General features: G+C 42.8%; 1 protein-coding gene across 1 annotated transcript; it reads left to right on the top strand.

The window, feature by feature from the left end:
• The first annotated feature begins 8 nt into the window (after window positions 1–8).
• On the top strand, window positions 9–19,277 carry LOC124286671 (protocadherin Fat 4-like). Its single transcript, XM_046723076.1, has 56 exons — window positions 9–185; window positions 297–419; window positions 578–886; window positions 1,033–1,215; window positions 1,351–1,503; window positions 1,829–2,014; window positions 2,165–2,290; window positions 2,418–2,600; window positions 2,709–2,831; window positions 3,186–3,503; window positions 3,654–3,839; window positions 3,954–4,091; window positions 4,184–4,492; window positions 4,608–4,790; window positions 4,900–5,022; window positions 5,129–5,443; window positions 5,554–5,742; window positions 5,868–5,993; window positions 6,107–6,289; window positions 6,415–6,543; window positions 6,709–6,891; window positions 7,002–7,136; window positions 7,272–7,463; window positions 7,577–7,699; window positions 7,817–7,999; window positions 8,149–8,271; window positions 8,408–8,590; window positions 8,702–9,007; window positions 9,118–9,237; window positions 9,342–9,527; window positions 9,884–10,066; window positions 10,180–10,311; window positions 10,611–10,796; window positions 10,966–11,085; window positions 11,330–11,512; window positions 11,662–11,784; window positions 11,900–12,091; window positions 12,227–12,355; window positions 12,475–12,657; window positions 12,767–12,883; window positions 13,011–13,328; window positions 13,449–13,631; window positions 13,805–13,927; window positions 14,132–14,452; window positions 14,622–14,807; window positions 14,978–15,109; window positions 15,284–15,607; window positions 15,781–15,960; window positions 16,096–16,401; window positions 16,660–16,911; window positions 17,192–17,314; window positions 17,539–17,736; window positions 17,933–18,097; window positions 18,319–18,522; window positions 18,878–19,009; window positions 19,155–19,277. The coding sequence occupies exons 1-56, from the start codon at window positions 9–11 to the stop codon at window positions 19,275–19,277; spliced, it is 10,314 nt and encodes a 3,437-aa protein (XP_046579032.1).
• The last annotated feature ends 6,846 nt before the right edge of the window (window positions 19,278–26,123 follow it).

Genomic DNA, 26,123 nt, shown 5'->3' with positions numbered 1-26,123 from the left:
AGGTAACAATGGTTACTTTCGACACGGTGTACCCCAGCAATAGAGCAACCGCAACAGCCACCATCTTCGTGGACAGGAACCCGAATGGTCCGACATTCAACCCCCAAGTGTATGAACGACAGATAGATGAAAACACATCCCTTGGAGCCCTTATCGTTGATGTCAACGCTACTGACTTGGACAACGTAAGATCATATTTCGTGATATACAGTTTTCTCTTATCGCATAAGTATTAGAATTCTATGGAATAAATCTTGAGATTGAACCCTGTTTTAATGGTGTTAATTTTCTTCTAGGACGTCATCCGATATAGTCTCAAGGGCGATACCCTTGACAACGAATTCTTCTACCTGAACGAAGACACGGGTTACATTTCATTGAGAAAAAACCTTTTGTCTGTCAATGATCGCCAGTTTAGAGTAAGTAAAACATTCGTATTGTGAAACAATTATTGCAAAATACCAATAACTATTATACATAAACTGTTAATGTTAACGTTGAGTTGTGACAATCAGTAACGATTATAGCAGACTTCATTTGCTCTGACCACTCTGATATCTCATTTACCTTCGTCCAGTTTAACGTTATCGCGAGTGACCAGTCAAATCCAGAACGAACCTCAACAGCCAACGTCATCGTTAACATCATCCGCGATGAGGCACCACCCCAGTTCGTCCAACTGCCCTACGACACGGTTGTCTTAGAGACAACAAACATCGGCACATCAGTCTACAGGGTCTCCGCCATCGACTCCGACATCAAGGGCACCATTGTGTACACGGCTACCGGAGACCTGCAAGCTCCTTACTACTTCAACATTAACCAAACAAATGGCATCGTCACCGTCCGCAACAACATCAGAGATGATGTCGCATCCAAATATGCTGTAAGTATTTCATATGTATACAGCGACGTTTTTCTATATCATACGAATATGTCATTTCATTTTAAATTATTTCGTTTCTGAAAACGTAGAGGTGGTTCACAAAGCCAAATCTGTACCTAAATGTACAATAATTTATGTTCGTGCAGCTGCGTGTGGCCGCATTTGACAGCGCCTCCCCCGGAAGGACTGCAACTGCTCTACTGAGTATCCAGGTTCTGAGGAACCCCAGCCCTCCCATCTTCACAAGCAGCCGGTATGAGATAACTATCCCAGAACACCAGAATCTTGGGTCTGTCGTACAACAGGTCATGGCCAGCGATCCTGACGGGGTAACTATTCATTTCATTGTTTCAAGATCATTAGACAACTCACAATATTCAGATGTGTTTACAAATCTAACTGCACATCACGGATTATGGAAGTCAAAGATACATCAGTCAAAATGTTCTTGGCTTGATTTACAGGACGTTCTGCGATTCAACCTGGAACTTGACAACAGCGCCAGTGCTTCCAACAGCCTCCTGGCTCTAGAGTACTTCTACATCCTGGAACAGTCAGGGGTCATCTACCTCCGTAAACCTCTAACAGACGACACGGTCGACACTGCCAGATTCACGGTATGTTTCAGATTCATGTGTTGGTACTCTGCCTCTTCTGACTGACTCCGTCTGTGACAATATGCACTTGAAGCCACAGGCCCTCGTGTCTTTGCGATGATTAGAGATTTTATAAAATATATTCAAAATTTTGAGATGACCCCCGACTCGAAATGCTTCACAGTATAATACATTATGACATAATGAATTGTACTGTGAAGCATTTCGAGTCGGGGGTCATCTCAAAAACAATATTTTTTTAAATCATTAATCCTCGCAAAGACACGAGGGCCTGTGCGTGAAGCTTGTATGATTTCCTTACTAATCTGGCCATTTATTGTCCTAGATGTTGGTCCGAGCACGTGATCAGCGAGACAATGAAAAGGAGTCGTTCGCTGTCGTCGTGATCAACGTCCAGAGAGACCAGTTCCTGCCCGTGTTCTCACAGACGCCGTACATTACCAGCCTTGAGGAGACCGTCCCTGTAGGCACCGTGGTCTTCAGACCATCGGCATTTGACAGAGACCTTGTGGTAAGTGTAAAGAATAGTGAACATTGTCTTATTACGTTTACAGTGTTCGAAGATTAGCAATGAAATAAGAACTAGATAACATAATACAAGAAGTGATATTCCCATGAAAATACGCTATAAAATTGAAATGAGCTGAAAATATGTTTCCAGGAAGAACTAGAGTACAGAGTGATCGGCAACAGTATCGGCCCCTTTTACTTTGGCATCAACTCCACCAACGGCGTCATCACTCTGAAGAACAACCTCCGGACAGACAATGCCAATTTCAACTACACCGTAAGTATGGACACAAGGACATATACCTCACGGGCATTACAATACACCTATTGACAAATATATAATTCTAAAACGAGAATATCTACATTGATTCCTTCCTGTGACATATTTAAAATGTATGTTTCAGCTAAGACTGACAGTTATCGACACCGCCTACCCGACCGAGGTCGCCACTGCCACAGTTGACATCAGGGTATCGCGTAACATCTACGCTCCACAGTTCACCCAGTCACCCTACCGTGTAACCATCAACGAGACGGCTAGTGTTGGTGTCGGTATACTGCAGGTTTCCGCGACCGACGCTGATGGGGTACGTTCTGCACCAATACTATGGTATCTTCTATAAATATGAAATCACTTCCATTTAACATTTACAGTTGATGTCCTTTCACTGACATTTATAATGGTTTGTTCAAAGGACCGAGTGATCTACGAGGCAACCGGTGACAATGACACTCTCCAGTACTTCTTCCTGTCCAGTGACACTGGGCTCATCAGCATCCGGGAACCCCTCACATCCTCATCCAGATCTGGTTATAGGGTGGGTAACATATCATATCTTTTACACTGAGTGAGTGAGTGAGTATGGTTTTTAACCACTTATACCAATATTCCAGCAATATTACGGCGGGGGACACCAGAAATGGGCTTCACCCATTGTACCCATGTGGGGAATTGAACCCGAGTCTTCCGCGTGACGAGCGAACGCTTTAACCACTAGGCTACCCCACCGCCCTCTTTTACACTGGCAAAGGTCATATGATACAGATTTTTACTGGGAATGTTATTTTAGGGAATATTATTATTTTGTTCAGAAGTTTAATATTCACATAACTGAACAATAAGTGTTTTATCCAGAAAGTTCAATAAAATGTACATATTGTTCTATTATCAGATGTCGATCATAGCTCGAGATCAAGGCAACCCTGAACAGAAAACACCCGTCCTCGCTCTCATCACCGTTATCAGAGACCAGGCTGCCCCCTTCTTTATAAACACACAGGATTACAGCACCATCGTGAACGAAGCCATACCAGTAGGCAGTAGCGTCTTCAACGTAACTGCACAGGATGGTGATCTTCTCGGCGCCATCAACTACGAACTCATTGGAGATTATCCTACCCAGAGTTTCTTCAGCGTGGACATACAGACTGGGCAGATTGTCACAACTGACAACCTAAAGAGTGACAGTCTCAGGGCGGCTAAATATGTGGTAAGTGTGAATTTAATGATGCATAATGTTTTGCATGGATTTTCTTGCAGCTAAATGTTATGATAAGCTGGTCGAAATGAACGACACATTTTCCATATTGGTGGGACGTTACACATACATTGTATTTTTACAAGTGATTTCGCTTTCCAGGCCCGGATAATTGCTTATGATACAATCCGACCTATGGTACGAGCAACCTCAACAGTGGCTATCACCGTAGTGAGGAACCCTAACAGACCACAGTGGCTGCAGTCCGCTTACATCCAGACCATCTCGGAGACCATGATGGCGGGGACTAGTGTTCTCAACGTTACAGCCAATGACAGGGATGCTGATGTAAGTTATCAAGCGTTTGAAACACAATCCTGATTATAGTTGTATTTAATCCTTTTTTTTATGTATTTCCTTTGTGATGTCATTGCATAAATTGTGTTTCTGATTTTATCGCAGGATATTGTCACCTATGAAATCCTCAGTCAAATTTCGGTGCCTTTTGGTCTGACAAGTCCTTACTTCTACATTGAACGCCAAACTGGTATAATCACTCTCAGGGAGTCAGTCCTCAACGCCGACATCATCCAAGTTCTGGTAAGAATGTTACATATACCTAAGAGTTGTTTATCATCGGACTCATATTATTTTTTAAACATGAAACATAACATATTGTAATTTTCTTACAGATACTCCTAAGAGCGTGTGACAACGGTATTCCTAGACAGTGTGCTAATTCCTCAGCAGGAATCGACATTATCAGGAATCAGTTCTCTCCGGTTTTCCAAAACCTTCCATATGAGATCGTTCTTCCAGAGGCCACAGAGGCGAGCACCCAGGCAACCCTTCTCAATGTCTCAGCCATAGATCAAGATCTGATTGGCCAGATTGTATATGAGCAGGTGCTTCCTGGCAGTGCCTACTTTGACGTCAATCCCGCATCAGGGGCGATAACTCTCAGATCAAGTCTCCTCCTCGATAGCAGACTTCAAATCGTGGTGAGTAAATACACCTTCACTGGATAAACATTTGTGTACATTTCATGTAAAGACATATTTCCGCCTACATTGTTCTGTTTGTTTTGCTATTAATTCTTTTCCCTGGTTTGTACAGTTCCAGGTATTGGCTTACGATGACAAGCATCCCCAGAGAAAGACGACAGCTGATGTAACGGTCAATGTTTTGAGGAACCCAAGTGGACCTCGCTTCCTGCAAGATCCTTATGAAGCGACTGTATCAGAGACGTACCCTCTTGGCGACAGCCTCATCAATGCCACCGCTGTTGACTCCGATGGGGTGAGCTATAAAAACATTATATAGAAATGTTAAAATATAAAGGCTTCGATCCCTTTTCAGCTATATCCGTGAAAAAAATATTTATACCATACGTATTGTGATTTTGCAGGATGTACTCCGATACTCTCTCATGTCCTTATCAATTGACGAGAATCTCTTCTACATCAACCCTGACAATGGCCTCATCTCTCTCAGGAAGCTCCTCTCGGCTTCCACAGCCACAAGATACTCGGTGAGTTCTGCCTGCATCAATACCCAGCACAATCTATTCCTGCCATACCATTACCAGTAGGTAAATATCGTACCCCCCATACTCACACAGATATTGTACGTTTCAGCTGACAGTCAAAGCAACAGATCAGAGAATTCCTGAACAAACTGCTACTGCCCTAGTACTGATTTCCGTGACACGGGACAACAGTGCACCATTCTTTGTGGGAGGACCCTATGCTATCAGCGTTCCTGAAACCCGGGAGATCAATTCCACCATTGTTGCGGTCAGTGCTCGGGACAGTGACATGAAAGGGTCTATACAGTACGAAGCCATAGGCGTTTACCCAGCAACATCCTTCTTCAATGTTGAGGCGACCAGCGGCAACATCAGGATCATCCGTAGTCTGTTGACAGATGGCCTTCTGTTCACGTCATACACTGTAAGTAGTTCCCCGCTAGTCACTCCTCTGGCCATCTTATTCGGCTGCTTATACACTATATTGACAACAAAATCTTTCTTCTAATTAACAACTGGGCTTTGCTATTTCAGCTGAGAGTGGTCGCCTTTGATACTGCGTATCCCACAGCCAGAGCCACCAGTGATGTAACCATCGTTGTTATACGTAATGAAAACGGCCCTAGCTTCCTCCCATCCGCAACATATGAAACACAGGTGTCCGAAGATGTCGTGATTGGTACCAGCATCCTCCAAATCACTGCAGTGGACCAAGATGCAGGGGTAAGTCTATGGGTATTTCCTCACAGTAGGCAGTTAGTGGTATGTATGTATAGAGACCTAAAACTGTATTTCATAGACTGACTGTATTTACTTCTGTTAACATGTGATCTATGTTGGTGTTTCAGGACGTCGTGACGTACCAGCTTGTAAACGCCACATCGAGTGGAACACAATACTTCTTCCTTGACCGAGATGCTGGGATCATAAGCACCAAAAAAGCGCTCAGTGGAGCTCCTGAAGACCTGTACACAGTAAGTACTAGATCATCACTTACGTTCCGTATTGACTACTCGAAATTCCTGTCCTTTGATAGTAAATACTATACTTGGATATGTATAACACGTAAACTTTATCTCGCCAACAGATCAATCTCAAGGCAGAGGACAACCGAGGCCGATTTGCACAAGCATCAGTTCGGATTATAATAGTTCGTGTGACCGACAACCCACCTGTGTTCCTTGACGCACAATACAGAGCAACCGTTGACGTCAATAGGCCCCTCAACTCATCGGTCATCAATGTCCGGGCAGTTGATCCAGATTTGGGCGTAAGTAGATCACCTCCCCTATTAAGCTTCAAGATCACTTCTCCAGTGTTTGTTGTTGCTAAAACTGAAAGGTTAACGTTATTGCAGTTTCCACTTTTAACCTTTGACTATTTCTGTTTTTTCAGAATGAGATCCGGTATGATTTGGTGGGTTACTTCCCTGGAACCGAGTATTTCACCTTGAACCCGAGTAACGGGCAGATAACTCTGAAGAACAACTTTGGGGCTGATACATATAAGACGCTTCTTTATGTGGTGAGTGTTTGTAGTGAACAGCTACAAAGGGTGGTTTTAAGCCCATCCTTAAGAATGTAATTACTTGTATTAAAATTTTAATATTCATGTGTAATATGAACATGTTTTTTTACATACACATGCATTTGTCCTTACGCTGTATCTAACTGGGACGCTACTTTACAGTTGCGAGTCGAGGCATATGAGACTTTGCGTCCTGAAATCCGTGTTGCCGTAGACGTATTGATCGACATCAACCGCAACCCCAACGCCCCCGTCTTCAGCAAAGGCGTTTACGTGGTGACCATCCCCGAGTCCACAGTCCAGGGAGCCAGTGTCCTGCAGATCACTGCTACTGATGCTGACGGGGTAAGTTCCCAGCAATACCACCTCTCTTAATTCATCCTTAGTAGTACCTATGGAATAACCTGATGTAACACCAACAGTGTATTACATAAGTAATCCCCTTCTTTTCCCAGGACATCCCAATGTACCAGTTTAACCAGTTAGACGTTAACGGTCGAGATGCAGCTGAATTCTTCTTCTTGAGTGCTTCAACAGGCGTCATCAGTGTCCGGAAACCTCTTAAAGAGGGCACCTCCCGACAATACACAGTAAGTGCCTACTACCTGTATGTTTGTCAGAACACTTGTGGGTGGAATAACTGAATATCACTCTTTCGTGTGTATGAGTAAATGAAAGATACATACTATTTGAAGTGTAAAACTCTCATATGATGTACTTTACAGTTCACTGTGCAAGTCCGCGACCAGGCGTTCCCTGAACTCTTCAGCACTACCACCGTCCAGATCAACATAGACAGAGATCAGTTCCCGCCTGTCTTTACTCAGATGACCTACGTTACAGCTATCACTGAGACTACTGAAGTGAACACCTCACAGCCTATTGTTGTGGTGCAGGCTGCTGACAAGGACAGAAGGGTAAGTGGGATGTTGTATAGATCTACGTCAGTATACAATAATAGCGATATCATACCGGTAATAGAACTGATACGTGTACGATTTATGAACTAAACCTGACTGTTTTATTACAGGAAGATATTGTGTATGAAGCGATTGGCGATGGCTCAGCTCTGGCTTTCTTCAGGATCGACTCAACTTCTGGAGCAGTATACGTCAAGACTCCTCTGATCCAGGATAGTCTTGTTCTATATACAGTAAGTTAATTTGCTCGAACAGAAATGCACAACATATAAATAACTTCAACACATCACTAAACTGTAACTAGATGTGACCATTTGATTTAAGACTACATTATCATTTTATTATTTCAGCTTCGAGTACAAGCCTACGACACGTTCTATCCAACCAACATCGGCTACAGCACCGTCACCATCAGTGTAATCCGTAACCCCAGCGGACCCGTCTTCACCGCCAACGAGCATGCCAAGTCAGTTCTGGAGTTTACCACTGTAGGGTCCCGGATCATCACCGTCACTGCAACTGATGCTGATGGGGTAAGACGTTGTTACCGTTGATACATCAAACGGTAATAAATATATCGCATTTGTATTTTAGATGTAGTACACGTACATGATTTGAAACGTAATGTGAATATTTTTGTTGTAAACGAAGCAAGTTGCTAATTTGACGATTCCTGTTTTAGGATGTCCCAGTCTATTCGCTTGTGGGAGGTATGGAGGCACTGGAGTATTTCTACATTTCCCCCAGCTCAGGGGACATCTTCCTGAAGAAACGCCTCTATGAGAGTCCAACACAACAGTACCAGGTACGTACCGTGTTTCACGAAGGTCAAGGTCACGCTTATATACTAAGACGTCTTTGATGTCACTTGGAATATATGTTCAACAAGATAAATTTCCTCCCGCTCTTAAACATAAAATGTGACATCTTTTCCATTACAGATGTTCGTACAGGCCTCCGATCAGCGTAATCCGGTCAGACTGACAAATACAACAGTGTTTGTAACTGTTGCGAGAAGCCAGCCTCCGCGCTTTGTCCAAGGGCCATACTCATTCAGTGTTTCAGAAAAGACACAGATTGGCACGTCGGTCTACGGTGTCAGTGCCATTGACTCTGACAAACAGGTACACTTTGCTTCTTTCATAGCGGTAAATGGATTTCATGGACTAATGGTCCAACAATTTACGCCTATAACTCCCCAGGAACCGAATGTTAACAAGCACTATCAATTTCAGGGCACCATCACGTATGAAATTGTCGGTGACGCCCCAGCCCCCAGCTACTTCGCCATCAACTCCACCACGGGGGTGGTGACAGTCCGTTCCAACCTGCTGCTAGACAGCAACCAGAACTATGTCCTCCGTGTCAAGGCACACGACTCAGCGTTCATGTCTCAAATAGCGACAGCCACCATCAGCATCTTCATCGCAAGGAACGACAACCCACCTATCTTCATCAGAGAACCATATACCATCGAGCTGCCAGAAGAGTTCGCTTTAGGACAACGAGTCATCAACATAACTGCGGAGGATGCAGATAACGTAAGTATAAATAGTTGATACCATCCATAAACAGATGGTTCCAGACATCCGCTTTCTTTCACTAAAGAATGTTTAGTGCTATATTTTAATCGCTTGTTGTTTGTTTTTAGGACAACATCCGTTACAGCATGTTAAGCTCCAGCCTCGCCGACTACTTCTACCTCAACCCAGACACCGGAGTCATCTTCCTGACCAAGAGTCTTGAATCAACAGTCCAGAACAGCTTTTTGGTAGGCACTGATTCTAGTGAAGGATATAATACAGCCGCTGTAAACGTCTATAGAAATAGATATTTGTGGGTTACAATGCTCTAATCACACATGTTTTATTTTAGTTGTCGGTTCGTGCAAGTGACAGCCGCATTCCTCAACGTAGCAACGACGCGACTGTGACCATCACTGTCAGAAGAAACAAGTTCTTGCCTCAGTTCGTTGGCCTTCCCTACACAGTGACCATCGGCGAAACACGCCCTGTAAACGACACCATCCTCTCCGTCGCCGCAGTCGACAACGACCAAAGGGTACGTTGTCAAGGTTCACATAAACGATAATGTCAGCAACATATTTACATATTTACTGTTGCAGAGATTTGGTATTTGTGATCGTTAAATGTATTTGTCGTCTTTTAGGGTACCCTGGTATACGAAGCTGTGGGATTCTATCCAGCACAGAGCTTCTTTGGAATCAATAACGTCACTGGTCATATCACTGTGATACAGTCGTTGAAGAATGACGGTCTCGCTCGCACTGAATACACAGTAAGTACTGATAGTACTCATTAAGTCAACCAAATTGATGGACCTGTGTTAACCTTCCCAAAACAACGGACCGATTCATATGAAAGAATAGTCTCACATATTGTTTTTACAATTTTCAGCTCCGTGTGGTTGTCTACGATAACCTGGTTCCCGCTCAAAGACTCTCCGCTGATGTCTTGGTGTCTGTCGGGCGCAATCTGAACGCACCAACACTAACTCAGACCCGATATTCTCAGGCTGTTGAGGACGATTTCCCTCTCGGTGTCCCGGTTCTGAACGTGACAGCTTCGGATCTTGATGGGGTGAGTGTCTCGAAGCATCCTGTAAAAACAACAAAGCATTAACAAACAGGAATTCCTCCAACCATATATTATATCCTTTAAATGTTTAATGACACTGTTCCCGGTGTTTTCAGGACACAATTTCGTATGACATCGTCGCCGATAACAGCGGTGGATCTGCACTTTCGTTTTTCTTCATTGAGCGACCAACCGGAGCTATTTTCCTTAGACAACCACTCTCAGCGTCAAGTGCTAATACGTTCGCGGTAAGTAATCTTGTTAGATGTTTTAGTAGAAAGAAGGAGTTGTAATATTGTTAGAAAAAGGCTGACGTTTTACATTAATGAAGTTTCCTCATGGTTGAGTTTTTCATGCTACTGAAAATGGTCAAAAGTTAGAAAAAGGAAGAAACACGTTGCACTTGTTTGGCTTTGAGTCATTCAAGCACAGTTTTTCCCCTAATGTATAAAATATTTACTAATAATATTCAGTATATATTCAATCTGAAGTAAGCAATGTCTTCAATGTAAGCACAGTGTTTATCCTTGCCACATCTACCTTGCAGATGACAGTCCGTGCCACTGACAGCGGTCGGCCACCTCGCGAGTCGCGGGCGGAGGTTGTCGTGTATGTACGGAGGGATGAGTTTGCCCCACGGTTCGAGAATTCCCCACTCGTTGTGGTGATCCCCGAGACCACAGCCAACGCCTCGACTATATTCACCGTCACCGCCACCGATCAAGACCAGCAGGTAGGAATCTGGACCACGTGATCAGGAATTCTGTTTGCGAATTCATCAAGTGTAAGATGTGAAACAAGTTTAGAGTCTTCATCTCTTCAGCTGTAATAGAACTCTCGTTCTTGCTTAAACTGAACAGTGTTTTTCTTCTTGCTTATCTATATACTCATTTCTCTTGTAGGGTTCAATCCAGTACAGCGTGATGGGGGTTCCGCCAGCACCAACCTTCTTCATGGTTACCTCTGGTGGCAACATTGTTGTCAGAGGTGACCTCAGGAATGACCGCGCCATGAACTATGTTGTAAGTGTATCGGATAAAAACAAATATATATACTTTTAAGTCGTGTTTAGTAGAATATGACGGCGGGGAATACCAGAAATGGGCTTCAAATATTGTACCCGAGATGAGCGAATGCTTTAACCAGTAAGTTACCTCACCACTCTGTAAGGAATGTGTATCACCTCTCACTATGTTCCTTTATGCATTTACAGCAGTATTAACTAATCGTTATTCTTGATATTCAATTGGAATTATTCATTCGCAGCTGCGTATCCGAGCTGTAGACAGCGCTAATCCTAACCTGTACACCGAAGAGGACGTGAAAATCTCCATCTTGCGGAACGTCAACCATCCTGACTTCCAACAACAATCCTACTCCACACGCATATCGGAGACGACGCGCATAGGAACATCGCTGTTGACTGTCGTCGCTAACGACGCTGACAATGTAAGTAATGTTTGGTTACGAAACTACCTAGAGTCAGTTCATGGACTGTTACTTGCATTATATAAAAAAACGCCCGATAGTTGAAAACTTTTCGTACAAATGCCACACATAAAGAATCAGGCATTAATCAGACCTCTTTGTGTTTTCAGGATCGTCTTACATATGATATACGCGGCGACGAGCGATGCGTCACCATGTTTTATGTCGGTGCGGATAATGGCTTCATATACCTCCGGCAGTCGGTTATGGATACGGCCGATAGCTCATTTACAGTAAGTCTCCTATAATATGTACAGAATGACAACTTAAAAATCGTTGAGATTCCATAAGCTAACTCACTGCATCCTGCTTGGAAATATCTCTAATTCATCTCGTTTACTATTTCAGTGTACCGTATCAGTGTCTGACAATGGCTACCCAACTGCAAACACTGCGACAACAACAGTCTTCATCGGCATCGACCGCGACACTGTCGTACCCGTCTTCTCATCCAATGGTAGATACGCTGTCAACATCAACGAAAACATCGCCGTTGGCAGTTTCATCAGCGCTGTGCAAGCAACAAGACAGAACCTGGCTGTATGTGTTTCGTGAACAATATGTCTGAAATATTTCCGAAAATGTCTGTGAAATATTTAACAGGATTTGATTGCTTCTCAATCCTTATAAATATGTTTTTTCCTTTTATCTACGACTTATCCCTATTGTTTCCAGGGTCGCATGTATTACGAAATTATCGGCAACTATCCTGCACCAAGTTTCTTCAAGGTTCACAATATGACTGGTGAAATAACAGTTGAGGAAAACCTCCGCAATGACAATCTTCGACTTGGGTCCTACACGGTACGTATTGACCTCGAATAGACTGAATCACTTACTACAGTTGTTTCAAGCTCATATATTGTACATGACGTAAACTTCACGCAGTGTTCACTCAGACACCATATGTTCATTCATTGCAGCTTCGTGTCCGTACCTATGACACGAGCGTGCCACACCTTGCTGCCATTGCCGAAGTGTACATAACGGTACTCCGGAACCTGAACGGTCCAGTGTTCAGTCCCTCTACGTACAGAGTGACGCTCAGGGAAGACGTGGACGTGGGAACATATATCCAGAAACTCAACGTATCGGACCCCGACGGCGTAAGTTGACCTTTCAATAACATAGTCGAGGTCATATAACGGTACATACACCACTGTTTTATGAGCATTCTGTTTGATGATGTATAATCAACACCATTTCTTCCTCCAGGTTCAACTCAGTTGCTCAGTGGACGCACAAGCCTACTTTGCCATCGACGCAAGCACTTGCTTACTCCGAGTTTCCAAAGCTCTTACAGATGATACCAGCAAGGCAACCGAATACACTGTAAGTACAGTACGAGCATTGAAATAAACACTATACCTACTGGGCTCTTTTTCTGATTTTCTTCTTCTTTCAAATAGAAGTCCAAGTGTTAATGTTTTATACTAATTATTGGTTATTTTTTTATAAGATCTTCGTGACTGCGACTGAGATGACCAGCAGCAACCGTCAGTTCGCCACGGCCAGCGTCCAAGTGACCGTCCTCCGTGACCTGTACTCCCCTCAGTTCAACAACCTCCCCGCCACCATAGACGTGAACGAGGACATCCCAGTCGACAGAGCCATCTTCACTGCAGATGCATACGACGCGGATATCCAAGGAACAATAAAGTATGAGCTGACAGGGGTCTTCCCAGCAAAAAGCTTCTTCGAGATCGACCCTTCTTCTGGTGCCATCGTCCTCATGAACAGCCTCCTCTCAGACACGCTTGGCCGCACGTCGTACACGGTGGGTCCAAGTCCGGTATACTCTATACACAGCAAGGAAATAATGAACACTTCGTAATGAATTATGTGGCAAACTAATGCCGTACAAAGTTATATTTACTTATTTATTTCTATTACTTAGGCTCGGGTACAGATTTACGACACCGCACGACCCGACAACCGCACACAGGCAGATCTCGTCATCCGGGTAGTGAGGAACTCCAATGGTCCCATCTTCTCTTCTGCGAGTTACGAAGCTTCTGTGGAAGAGAACTTCCCCCTGTATCAGTCCCTGGTTCAGGTCGTCGCTAGTGATGCTGACGGGGTGAGTCCTTATACGATGTCATGGTGTTCCTGTGTTGAATGTGCATGAATATTTCTCTGTGATTACTACAGACGATATGTCTACCAAACGTTATATGCCCATCAAATACTTACTATTCACCTAGAAATACATTAAAGACAAAGGTACTTATGCATATATTTAATTATTTCCAGGACAAGCTCACATACACCCATCTAGGCACTGCCGAGGAACAGAAACTATTCTATCTGAATCCAGACAGTGGAGTTATTTCCCTTGGTTCATCTCTGCAGGACACGTCCAAGAATCAGTTTGTGGTACGTGATCACCTCAATTATCAGCTCATACAAAACCTTCAAATAATATATAATATAGTTATATGATGAAATTCAACAAGATAATAGCTTAAAAATGATCAGTCTAATAAATTCTCTCATTTTAGTTCCATTATGACCAGTGTGACAAATGAAGCAAATTACACATAGCATCATCTTAATCCAATATTTTAATGACGTTTCCAGTTCGAAGTAGAGGCTTCAGACAATCGCGCCTCCAGCATAGCCAAAACAAATCGTGTGACCGTGGTTATAACTGTACAACGAGACAATGGTCCCCCACGGTTCCTGAACGCTCCATACGTCTTGGATGTCCCCATCCGACAGCCAGTCAACTCCAGCGTGGTGATCGTCATCGCCCGTGACCCCGACAACAAGGGAATGATGAGGTACCGACTGGACGGCATCGCCCCCGGCACCGACTACTTCTCCATCAGCGACATCACTGGCAACATCATAGTGAAGCAGGAGTTGACTCTCAACACCGATGTCTATGCTAAATATACGGTAAGTTGCGAAATAACAGATCTTCCCCAAAACAAATATCAGGCATTTTGTGAAGTTGACTTTTTATCTGGCTTATAATACAAGTCATATTTCATTGTAAATCAATGTTTAATTTTTGACACTAATATAATATAAATAGTTCACAAAACTGTTTTTCGTTTTTTCACAGCTTTTGGTATCTGCTTATGACACCAGCAGTCCAGAGATCGTCATAACAGAGCCAGTTCAGATTAGAGTGTTGAGGAACCTGTATTCCCCAGTTTTTGTGACGAAGTCGTACATGCAAACCATCTACGACTTCATCCCTGTAGGATCAAGCGTGCTACAAGTCACTGCCACGGATGATGATATTACCGTAAGTAAACCTTTGAAAACATGTCACCTACAGATCTAAATGTTTATAACAATATAACAATAAAAACCCTCAATGTAATCCCCACATGACATTCACACATCCGTTACGCTATGGAGGATGTAATCCAACATAACTAAGGTGTGACTTTGATTTATTGTGTTTTTATTCAGGCTCCGGAAAACACCTTCACATACGACATAGACAATACTTCGCCAGCCAACGAGTTCTTCTCAGTGGATCCCTTCAGTGGCATTATTAGAACCACAAAGGATCTGTCAGAGAGCACCGCTTCCTCCTACGTGGTGAGTAGAATTCTGTCCAGATAAATACTGAACAATATACCAGCCACAAGAATACTATTAAAACATTTTCGGTGCAAATGTTTTAATCATCAGTCTCACGTTATTCTTATCGAATCCCCATACTACAATGATTGTATCAACCGAATACCTGCTGACACGTGTTTTTCTTTACAGTTTAATATAATTTCCCGTGATCTGGGCGCCAGTAGTCGATCTGACACCGCTACTGCTACAGTTGTGATCCAGCGAAACAGTGGACGGCCAGTGTTCATCAACCCTGATCAGTATGACGTCACCGTGTCCGAGACCATGTCCGTGTTGTCCCCTATCCTACACGTGCAAGCAGTGGACACCGACTCTGTGGACACGCCCAATGGTCAGATCGTCTACACACTCACTGGTCCAGCAGAGGCGCAACGGTTGTTTGAGGTTCATATGATGACTGGAAATATCACGGCCAGAGTCTCCCTCACAACCGCTGCTAATGACACCTACGAGGTAAGAAAATATATCATTAATGAAATATATGGACCGCAACAAATAAAATATGTCAAATACCATTATTTATAAAATACATGTATGGATAATAATTTTCAAAATGATCAAAAAGTAATATTTATATTTGACGCTATATATTTTAAATTAAAGTTCTGATGTTTTTCCCATGACAGCTCACTATTCGTGCCAGCGACCGAGGCACACCAACTCAGAGCTCTGAAGTAACAGTGGTCATCCGAATTCGTCGCGAAGGAACCCCGTTCTTTCAGGAACCAGAATACATCGTCAGTCTGACTGAGAACACAGCAATAGACACTGTAGTGATTGACCTGAATGCCACAGACCCACTTGATGTAAGTTGTTAACGCTCCAACATCAACATGAAAAAGACGTAATTGAATACAGAACTTCTGTGTGTAAACAACCTTTCGTCAACTATCAGATGCGATAACATGCGGTGCCATTCATATTGATATTGTCTGTTTCAGAATAAGCTGATCTATGAGATCAATGGTGACGGAATGGCCTCTACATTGTTCCGCGTCAGTCCAGATACGGGTCTAGTGAGCGTGGCCCAACCCTTCAAAACAGACACTCAGGAGTCCTATGTTATCCGTATACGTGCCTACAGACAGACGGACGCAGCAGTGTTCGCCACAGTGATTGTCAGAGTGGTCATTACCAGGAACGCCAATGCTCCAAGCTTCTTGCATAATGACCTGGTGTTTAACTTGGCGGAGAATTACCCTCTGGGCGTTTCACTGGGTCAGCTCAATGCTACAGATAAGGACATCGTGAGTACAAGGCTACACATCCTCTCTCTGCTGTATCTGTTTGATATGAAAAGGATCAGTACTTTAAATTTGATTTTTGAAAATTTGAATTATTACCATTGAATTTTTTAAAGAATTTTCAAATTTAATAATTTATATTCCAAATTAATCTTAATGTAGTTATTTTATCATTTGTTTCAGGGAATAATGGTAGAATAACGTACACCATCGACGCCCAGAACTCCATACCCTGTACGTGCGCGACTTCTTCTACGTCAGCCCTACAACAGGTACCCTGTCGGTAACCAAGAGCCTCCAAGAAGACGCCAACCAACCCTGAGTTATGTCCTCAGTATCCTAGCAACAGACAATGGGTACCCTACTAAATTCTCAGCACTTCAAGTGACTGTCAACGTTGTTAGAAACCGCAACGGTCCTGCTTTCTCCAGTGACGTGTATGAGACTGATATCGATGAGGATGTTTCTGTTGGAACCAGCCTCCTGCAAGTACAGGCTGCAGATGCTGATGGTGTAAGTGGGATCATTCATCATCGCCAGATACATTCTTAACTCAATTTCATCATCGTTTGAAGAAAGTCAGCCGGCTTTTCAAACCATACTAATCAAATTTAAAACATTCATTTATCTGTTTGTGGTATAAGCTGAGGCACTTAGTAAATGTCACCTGAATAATGCTTAAAAGGATTTAAATGGAAAACGTGGATCATTATCAGTTTCAATTTTAATGTGTTTGTCAGGGTTCGTTTGATAGGTATTGCTGACAAATAATGTGGTAATGTTTCAATTACAGGGCCGAGTCACCTACACTCTCCTGTCAACTATACCCACATCGCTGTACTTTAACGTGGACGAGAACACCGGCGTGCTGAGTGTGGCGGCGTCTCTGCTGATGGACAACGCAGCTGTATACACTGTAAGGATCACCTGTCTGAACATAAAACACAACTAAAACACCGTTATCCATATAGTTAGCTCGATGTGTGACCGCTACATACTAGACAGAGACATTTATGTTTGTGGACTGCCAACCACATTAAGTTCCAGTCAATGCTACAAGGTAGAATGTCATGGCATGTCTAACAGATGGAAAATGTTGGCCTTTATAAAAATGGGAAATAAACACAATCTGTTTTCCAGATGACCGTGAGAGCCCGGGACTACCCAGGTGAAGGTGCCCTGTACCGCAGCAGTGAGGCTACCCTGGTTGTCACCGTGCGACGTAACCCCAACACCCCGGTGTTTGTACAGTCGACGTACAACATCACCATCTCCGAGTACACGGCTGTTCAGGACGTCGTAGCAACCATCAGGGCCACAGATGCAGACCCTAGTGACGTGAGTTGCCTTCATACTTTAATGATTGGTATCCTATTAAAAATTGTAAATTGTGATACTTTCTTGACCCTTTCTACTCCTTTCAAATTAATAAAATTACATGAATAATAATAATTATTAATAGATGTAATTACGATGATTATGATGATTGTAACAAGTATACAATCATAATGATATAAATAATGTTGTCTTCTAGACGCCAAGCGGCCAGCTAGTGTACCGCATCACCAGCGTGACGTTCCCCGGCTTCCAGAGCTCCACCCTCCGAAATAACTACGACTTCTTCATCATCAGTCCGACATCAGCAGACATATATCTGGCCCAGACTCTCAGCAAACATGGTGTCCCAGATACGTTTTATGTAAGTGGCACGCTAAGGTCGGATATGTCCGAAATTTCAGCAAAATGTAAACACATCTACCATATCAAATACCTTCTGTGTAAGTGGCACTCTAACGTCGGAATAACTAACAGCAAATTACAATCATGAAAGATTACAGGAAACCAAAATACATCTGGAATATCAGATACGACTTTAAAGGGTCTACAGAACATATAGAACGCGCCATCTCTTGTCTCCAGATTACTATTGAAGCTGCTGACCGCGCCCTGCCTCCCAAGATCGCCACTGCTCAGCTGGAGATTCACATTGTCCGCAACATACACACCCCACGCTTCACTTCCACAAGCTATGGGGCAACTATTGAGGACACTGCGGCTGTTGGGAGAACGCTGTTCACTGTCACCGCTCTTGATGCTGATGAGGATGTACCTCTGAATCAAAATGTAAGTTCATTTTATTTTTATTGAAACATTAACAATTTATTTTGGAAAATCATTGCGTTAAGCAATACATGTCATATCCCAGTAACCATTGAGTAGAGACGGCGGTTGGGTAGCCTGATGGTGAAGCGTCCGCTCGTTATGCTGAAGATCCGGGTTCGACCCCCCCACATGGATACCAGGTGTGAAGCCCATTTCTGGTGTATCCCGCCTAAATGGCCTTGATATTTCTGGAATATTGCTAAAAGCGGCGTAAAACCACACTGACTGACCCACCATGGAGTGGACTGTTTCTTAAAGTTGTATGTCATGTCAATAAATTGAGCTCAAACATGAAATGTATCTTTAACTATTTCAGACCCCCAACGCAGAGTTCAATTATATTGTTGATCCCAAATACAAAGACGCAGTGTGGTACTTCGACGTCAGTTCCGATGGCATCGTGAGCATCAGGAACCCGCTCGTATCAACTGATACTCCGTCATTCTTCGTAAGTATATGGCCCTGACCGAAGGTATTTAAACCTGTCATAATCTTAAGTTTCCAGTTGTTGGGAAATCGAGGTCTTCGTAAAAAAAAGATATCATTTGATTTGTGTTTCATGAAGGCATTGAATATGTGTTTTGTCTTTTCAGTTCAATATTATTGCTATTGACAAGAGCTGGACACCGTTAAGCAGCCGAGTTCCAGTTCGCATCAACGTGACCCGCACCAGTACAGGGCCCAGGATCCTCGGCTTCACAGCGCCTATTTATTAGTGAGTCTCTTCAACGGTCTCCATCGCCTTCACTATTCAATTGACGTCGTAAAGCTCAACTTCCGGACTTTATTGTCCCCGTGTCAATATACTCAAAATGTAAATGCTTCCTTTTCAAATGATGCCATTCAAATATTCATTTAACTTTTACTGGGCGATTCGTTGAAGTGGAATGAGTTATCAAAGAGCACAGAGAATAACGTGGTGGCTTAATGGTTAATAACTTCCGTGTTATCTCTTTCAGCGTTGTGCTACCGGAGAACTCGGTCGGGGACGGCAACCGCTTTAAATCATTGATAGTCCTGGACACGGAGAATCAAGACATTGATCTCAATGTGGAGTGCCGAATCATCTACATTAACGGGGATGCTGATTTGGTCGGGAGTAAGTGTGAACATAAATTCAGTAACACCAATCTCAAAAGCTAATCGAATTGAAAAATAAAAACATTGTGATTTTGATTGATCAGTTTAAATCATGTTTAATTTACTGTTAATTTTTATGATGTATTAATTAACATGTTCTCATTGTAGCTATATTCAGTGTTCGGACAACCCGAGACGGCAAGAACTGCGAGCTGTATATGATCGGGAACTTGGACAGAGAGCAAGGAAGCCTGTATAACATCACTGTTGGAGTCCATCACCAGACTACTGTCAGCAAGCGATCTATCAACAATGCAGGTACGTCAGCAGATTGTCTCATTTCTCTTACAGGACCATGTTCTCCCACAATCATCTAAATATAATAATTCAGTTACCACAACTCAATTTATCAGTTTCCCAGGGCCGACGATTAATTGCTATTTGTTATGGGTTGCAGTATACAACACGTGGGAATACACCAACATATTGGTGTCGGTGACTGACGTCAACGACAACGCCCCCTCGTTCAACTTCCCCGTGTATCCTGTCGTTAACCTGCAGGCATATGTGACGGCTATAAGCATAGCAGCGCCCCCTAACAGCAAGGTCACTCAAGTGCAGGTAAGTTCACACACCACTATGTGTAGGACATTGAAACCGGTATTCCGGAAAACCCTTTACACCACGGCTTCTGGACATTCCAGTTAGAGATAAGAAAAGTAATTTTCATAAAATAATACTTTCTTCAAATGTGGAATGTGTTGGTTTAAAATAATATTTTAATCAAATGTGTTTTCTAAAGTGTATGTATCTATGATATTTTTTTTCAACTGAGTGTTTTGAAAAATTATAATTATATGAGTAGCCTCCAATTTGTTTTTCTATGTTTAAGATGTTTGTAATAAATAACATTGACGAGGTATTCAAAAGTGTAACGCGCACCTTTCTCCGCCAGGCGACTGACCCAGACTTAGGCCTGAACGGGATAGTGTCCTACTCCGTCAGCCCCATCCCAGGGCTGTTTGATGAGGTGCCTTTCTACATCAACTTTGACGGGGAAATCTACACCACAAAGGACTTCTCCCACGAGGAAGCCTTCCCGCGCCAGTTTGTGTTCAAGGTCACAGCTAGCGATAACGCAATGACGTCAGAACGGCTACAAGCGGAATCAAATGTTTACGTAAGTAAACACTTAAGACAATCAATGCAGCGTTTGATAGTGTTGTTGTCTTGACAACCATCACCATATCCGTATTGTACGCGGGTGCATGTCTTAATGAAATAATGCTTAATGAAATAATGCTATCTGTTACAGGTGAACCTAATTGAAAACAAGAACCGGTTTATTCTTGTTCTGACGAATACCCCTCCGGAAAACGTTATACCAAAGATGGAGTTCTACAGACAAGCACTACAGAATGTCACTGGACGTATCATTATCATCGAGAAAATCCAAGGCCGACTGTTTACTGAAGTAGGATCCAGCGTGTTGGACCTTGACATCACTGGGTAAGATGGCATTCTCCTCTCCTGTCCTGTTAGCCTTCTCTATAGGAGAAGATCAATGTAACTTGCTTATCATTGACCAAATCAACGTGCACTTTGACGTACATGTATTTGTTCAAATATGCGACAGTATCTAATGAAGTCACTGTTTTTTCAGAACGGATATCACCTTCGTCGTGGTGAACAGCGACAGCTTCCGACTTGAAGAAAACACTGCTATGGACATGTGAGTATATATATATCTTGGTGATTTGGAAACACATGTTTATGTCAAGCCGTACTGTTGGCTCGGCTGTAAACAAAGATTGATACGACTTATATCAAAGGTTTTAATGATTTTACTCGGTATTATATATGAGTACAAATTTCCTTTGAATATGTAACCATTTGTACCCCTTAACACAAAACTTTAATCAACACTGAATGAATATTTACCTAAGGAGAACTGACAATTATTATAAACAAAATAAAGAGAAATGTACGTTGGGAATACATGTTTACTCTTAACGAACAATTGACAACATTCTTGTTTATTTACAGTGTAACCACAGAAAGCGACCAATCAAAGGCGATCTTGGCCCGTGTGAAACAATCGGCACTACAGATAGGCAGTTTCGTCTCCATGATTCGTAAGCCATACCAAGCGAACGCCATGTCCCGAAGTTCGGCATTTCTAGGCGGTGGCGTGATACAGGTCACTAAGTCTTATGTGTGGTGGCTGAACAACCCCTGGGCAGCCTTCGTGGCTCTCGGCGCCATCATCATCGTCCTCAGCCTTGTTGGAATCATCGTTCTTCTTTATCTTTGGTCAAGGTTGGTACAAAACACAATATAAAATACGCTAATATTGGCTAACAATGTGATCGAACCAAAATAACGGCGATTTATCATTGTAAACAAGCGAATCGCTGAAAATATTCTGATGTTTTCACTAACTCTTTTTGACTCTGAAAGCATTAATATCATGTATATTTGAAAAAACATCTTATAAGAACACGTTATATTTTCAGGTATACTCACTATCTGCATCAGTTCAGGATTTACCATTCAAACTTCACCAATCCTGACTTCACCGAACCACCCAGTTTCCTCAGAGAATATGAAACTCAGGTAAATACATAGTCTGCCAGTTCCCATATCATCTTCTACCTACTACCTACACCTACAGCAAATATCTACGATTCATACACACGTTCTCATTTCACAGTCGGAATCCTTTAATCGGCTGAGCTGCTTGCAGTTATTTCTTATGACTATGGAAAGGTGGAAGCAAATTTACAAACTAATCTTTGTGTAACACTGACGGTGTTTCAGTAAATTTGTTTGAAAGATTCATTACTGTGAAGTGTTCCCATGAATATGTGCTGATGATAATCTATTCTCCCCTCAGAGTCTCAACATGTACGTCCCCCCTGACGAGACGGTGCAGGCGCTTGGGGAGATAAACATGAACTTTGACTTAGACACGCCCCGTCCCCCTGGCACTCATGGAAGAGGTTCCACACGCAATCCCATCTACCAAAGGTGAGAGACCTGAATGGTTGCCATTGGAGCTCATTAATTCGATTTCCTTAAGCTGTGAACTAAAAGTGTTTGTGTTCATTTATCGAAAAAAGGTCTTTGGTTATAAAAAAAATTTCATTCATGTATAACAAAATCCTTTCTGGTTTATTTTCCAGTCCCCGCGAGCAGCACACTGGCTACGTAGAAGGAACGACCATTTTGTAACTGAAGACTGACGTAATCAACTTGATGGGCGATGATGATTGTCCGTACTGAGGACAACCCACACAATTAGTCCCCCAATAAAACATGTGTTGTATATTTTGATCATAAAACATTGGTATTTTAAACACTACAATCGCAATCAGATGTACTGATGTAAAATCATATTTGTAAGTATGTACAAATGTAAATATGTATATGAAACATTCCAAATGATATCCATATGTATATAGTGACATACTGTCTCGAGAGTTATATTTTGTCATTGCCAAATGAAATCCTTTTGTATATTTATACACTTTTTTATACACTGCTATTTAATAAAAAACTATCATTAATATACATATATGCGTTGTGTTGAAATTGATGCAGATGTAACACTTAATTACACTCAGGCGACTGAGCTCGATCTTGGCGTCATAACACACTGTCACACTGAGAGTAACCTGTATGGCTATGTATGTATTACAGTCTGTAATTATAATGCTGTGACAATTTTACATTGTCGATTGGTGTCTTTCGACCAATACAGATTATTGGTGATCAAATCCAACTCGGAACCACACAGGGCTGATGTGTTTGGATAACGCCCTGACACACTCTTGTATTATAATTACAAAAAGCTTGTTGACATTGACCTGAGCTACTCTACATATTCATAACCCAGGAGGTCAAATGGCACAAACGGCATGTCGAGTTAATTTCATTAAATGCAGATGTTAAGCGGCGACCTTGTCTCGGCTGTTCGGGCATGTTGACAATCAGGTGACAAAGGTGCAGCCCTTCACAATAATAGACCCAGCCAGTTGTGACACGGTCACGCAATGCATTAGTATTCCCTTGATCAGGTCAAGCCGAACAAGCTGTAGTGGCGACATCAGTATGCTAGTATCACATGGCCATTCACACCAGGTGGATTTTATACTACATGTATCGATTATACACACTTTACGATATGTCGTACCTTGCAATTGCCTAATAGTATGCAATCTGACTGAACAGCTGATTACATTCACGGGAAGGCATCAGTCTGTAATGACGTTTTAGATGTGGGGACAATGTGTGTCCGTTTGTGTAGATAACAGCTGATCTCTATTCCTACACAGTTGTTTCTGTTCTGGTCAATCAATGTCACCACCGATGTTCTGGTCAATCACCGTCACCACCGATGTTCTGGTCAATCACCGTCACCACCGATGTTCTGGTCAATCACCGTCACCACAGATGTTCTGGTCAATCACCGTCACCACAGATGTTCTGGTCAATCACCGTCACCACAGATGTTCTCGTCAATCACCGTCACCACAGATGTTCTGGTCAATCACCGTCACCACAGATGTTCTGGTCAATCACCGTCACCACAGATGTTCTGGTCAATCACCGTCACCACAGATGTTCTGGTCAATCACCGTCACCACAGATGTTCTGGTCAATCACCGTCACCACAGATGTTCTCGTCAATCACCGTCAACACCGATGTTCTGGTCAATCACCGTCACCACAGATGTTCTTATGACACGGATATTATGGTCAAACAGTCTCCATCGTTGCACTGGTTTCCCTGCCAAACATGGTTTCTGAAGAAAGATGTTCGCCACTGCTTTGTAGAAATGGCACAACAGTCAGACAGAATGCTCATGTGGAGCGATCCGTTCCTATGTCGGCATCCCTGCGTCTTCCGTGCTATTCCCAGGTCAGTGAGCACCTGTACGACTTGTCTCAGGAGTTTGTCCCAGCAGAAATACCGTTAAATATACGGACGTAAAACCAAATTCATCTCCATCCTCAATAATCTCCAGGGTATACGTTCCGATAAATCTCCACTATACCCTGGATGCATCTACGGCATCTACGATTATATTACCTCCCTTGGATGGCTTTTTGTTCAATCAGGTGTCTACGCTGGGAAGTTGAGCGTACCAATCACAACTCACTTTCGCTTTTTAAATTATCCATTCGTAACTACTCGCCTCTTTCCGTGACTTACAAGAAGACTCGTACCCCTATCGTACGCCATTATTGCCAAGAATCGTGGCAAACCAATCAAATCGCGCGTAGTAAAACGCATGAAAATGGCGGCACCGTTGAAGTTTGAAACTTCGCTAAACTATGCAAAGCACAATTTAAACATAAACTTTGAGCTAAAGGATCAGAAACTTTAAACACTGAAACATATTTACAAAGGAAATGACTGTATTGCTGTTGTGCCCACGGGATATAGGATATTCTAGGAGCCATGTTTGGAAATTCAGAGTTATCTTTCCTTGGTATTATACTAGACTATTTATATCTCCATGCCCGTTTGCGCTTAGACAGGGCCCAGTCGTAAACATGGCCACGAGAGGGGTACGAGAAGCAATCCGGCTTGCCGGAATAACACGAGTAGTTACGAATGTTAAATTATCTAACCGATTAAACTTGGCAACACAATCATATATAGTTGCAGAGGTACTCTGAAAGAGGTAGAAGGAGTTCTTGCATATATTTCTTAAGATTTCAAACCTGTCAATATGTCTGTATGTTTCCCCCCCAACTCTGAGTCGCACTGCGAACAAACTTTCGCGGCTGCGACCGCTATCTTTGTTGACACTGGCAAGCTCGGTTGTAACGGCGGCTTTTCTGATTGGTTACTGTGAGAATGCGGAGCCAGCAAAGGGAGGTAATAAAGCCATCGGCTCGAGCCGTAGATGCATCCAGGGTATAGTGAAGATTTATCGGAAGTTTCATGGTACATATGAGGATAGCCTTCCGCACCTAACGACATTGGTTCACGGCCTCTGGACTAACTATTCAAGTAGGACCATGTGTCTGTTATATGCTGAAATATTGAAGTCAATGACATACCCGCCATATAGCTGGAATATTGCTGAGTGCGGCGTAAAACTAAACTCACTCACTCCATGACATACGGGCGCCATACCAGTACACCAGCATGCATACTGGGTACGGTTTTACTGTAGCTGTCTGTGCTATGATTATTAATGGTGGAACAGGAAGTATATCTTTCCACTAAATGATTACGCTAGAATAACATAAACTGTAATAGACAAGCTCCCACTGTACAGCGCCAAACCACCAGCTGATATACTTGATGTCAATTTCTTGTTTCTCACATCCGTGCTTCCATTTATAAATAGTTTGATGATAACTTTACTTTGCAACGTAATCACTTTGGAGGGTCGTCGAGATACTAATTAGGGACCGTCACCAGCATAATTTGGAACCAGAAATATAACCCCACTTTTAAGATA

The sequence above is a fragment of the Haliotis rubra genome, unplaced genomic scaffold, assembly GCF_003918875.1.
Source record: "Haliotis rubra isolate DU_JTF1 unplaced genomic scaffold, ASM391887v1 Scf39, whole genome shotgun sequence".
NCBI lineage: Eukaryota > Metazoa > Mollusca > Gastropoda > Lepetellida > Haliotidae > Haliotis > Haliotis rubra.
Note: the sequence above shows the minus strand (reverse complement) of the source record. Positions and strands in the feature narration are given on the sequence as shown.

Excerpts from the sequence above, each read along its gene's own strand:
- LOC124286671 (XM_046723076.1), top strand. The coding sequence starts at position 9 with ATGGTTACTTTCGACACGGTGTACCCCAGCAATAGAGCAACCGCAACA. Across the intron at positions 5,444-5,553 it reads TTCTGTTCACGTCATACACT|CTGAGAGTGGTCGCCTTTGA; the intron begins GTAAGTAGTTCC and ends TTGCTATTTCAG. Across the intron at positions 13,329-13,448 it reads TTGGCCGCACGTCGTACACG|GCTCGGGTACAGATTTACGA; the intron begins GTGGGTCCAAGT and ends TCTATTACTTAG.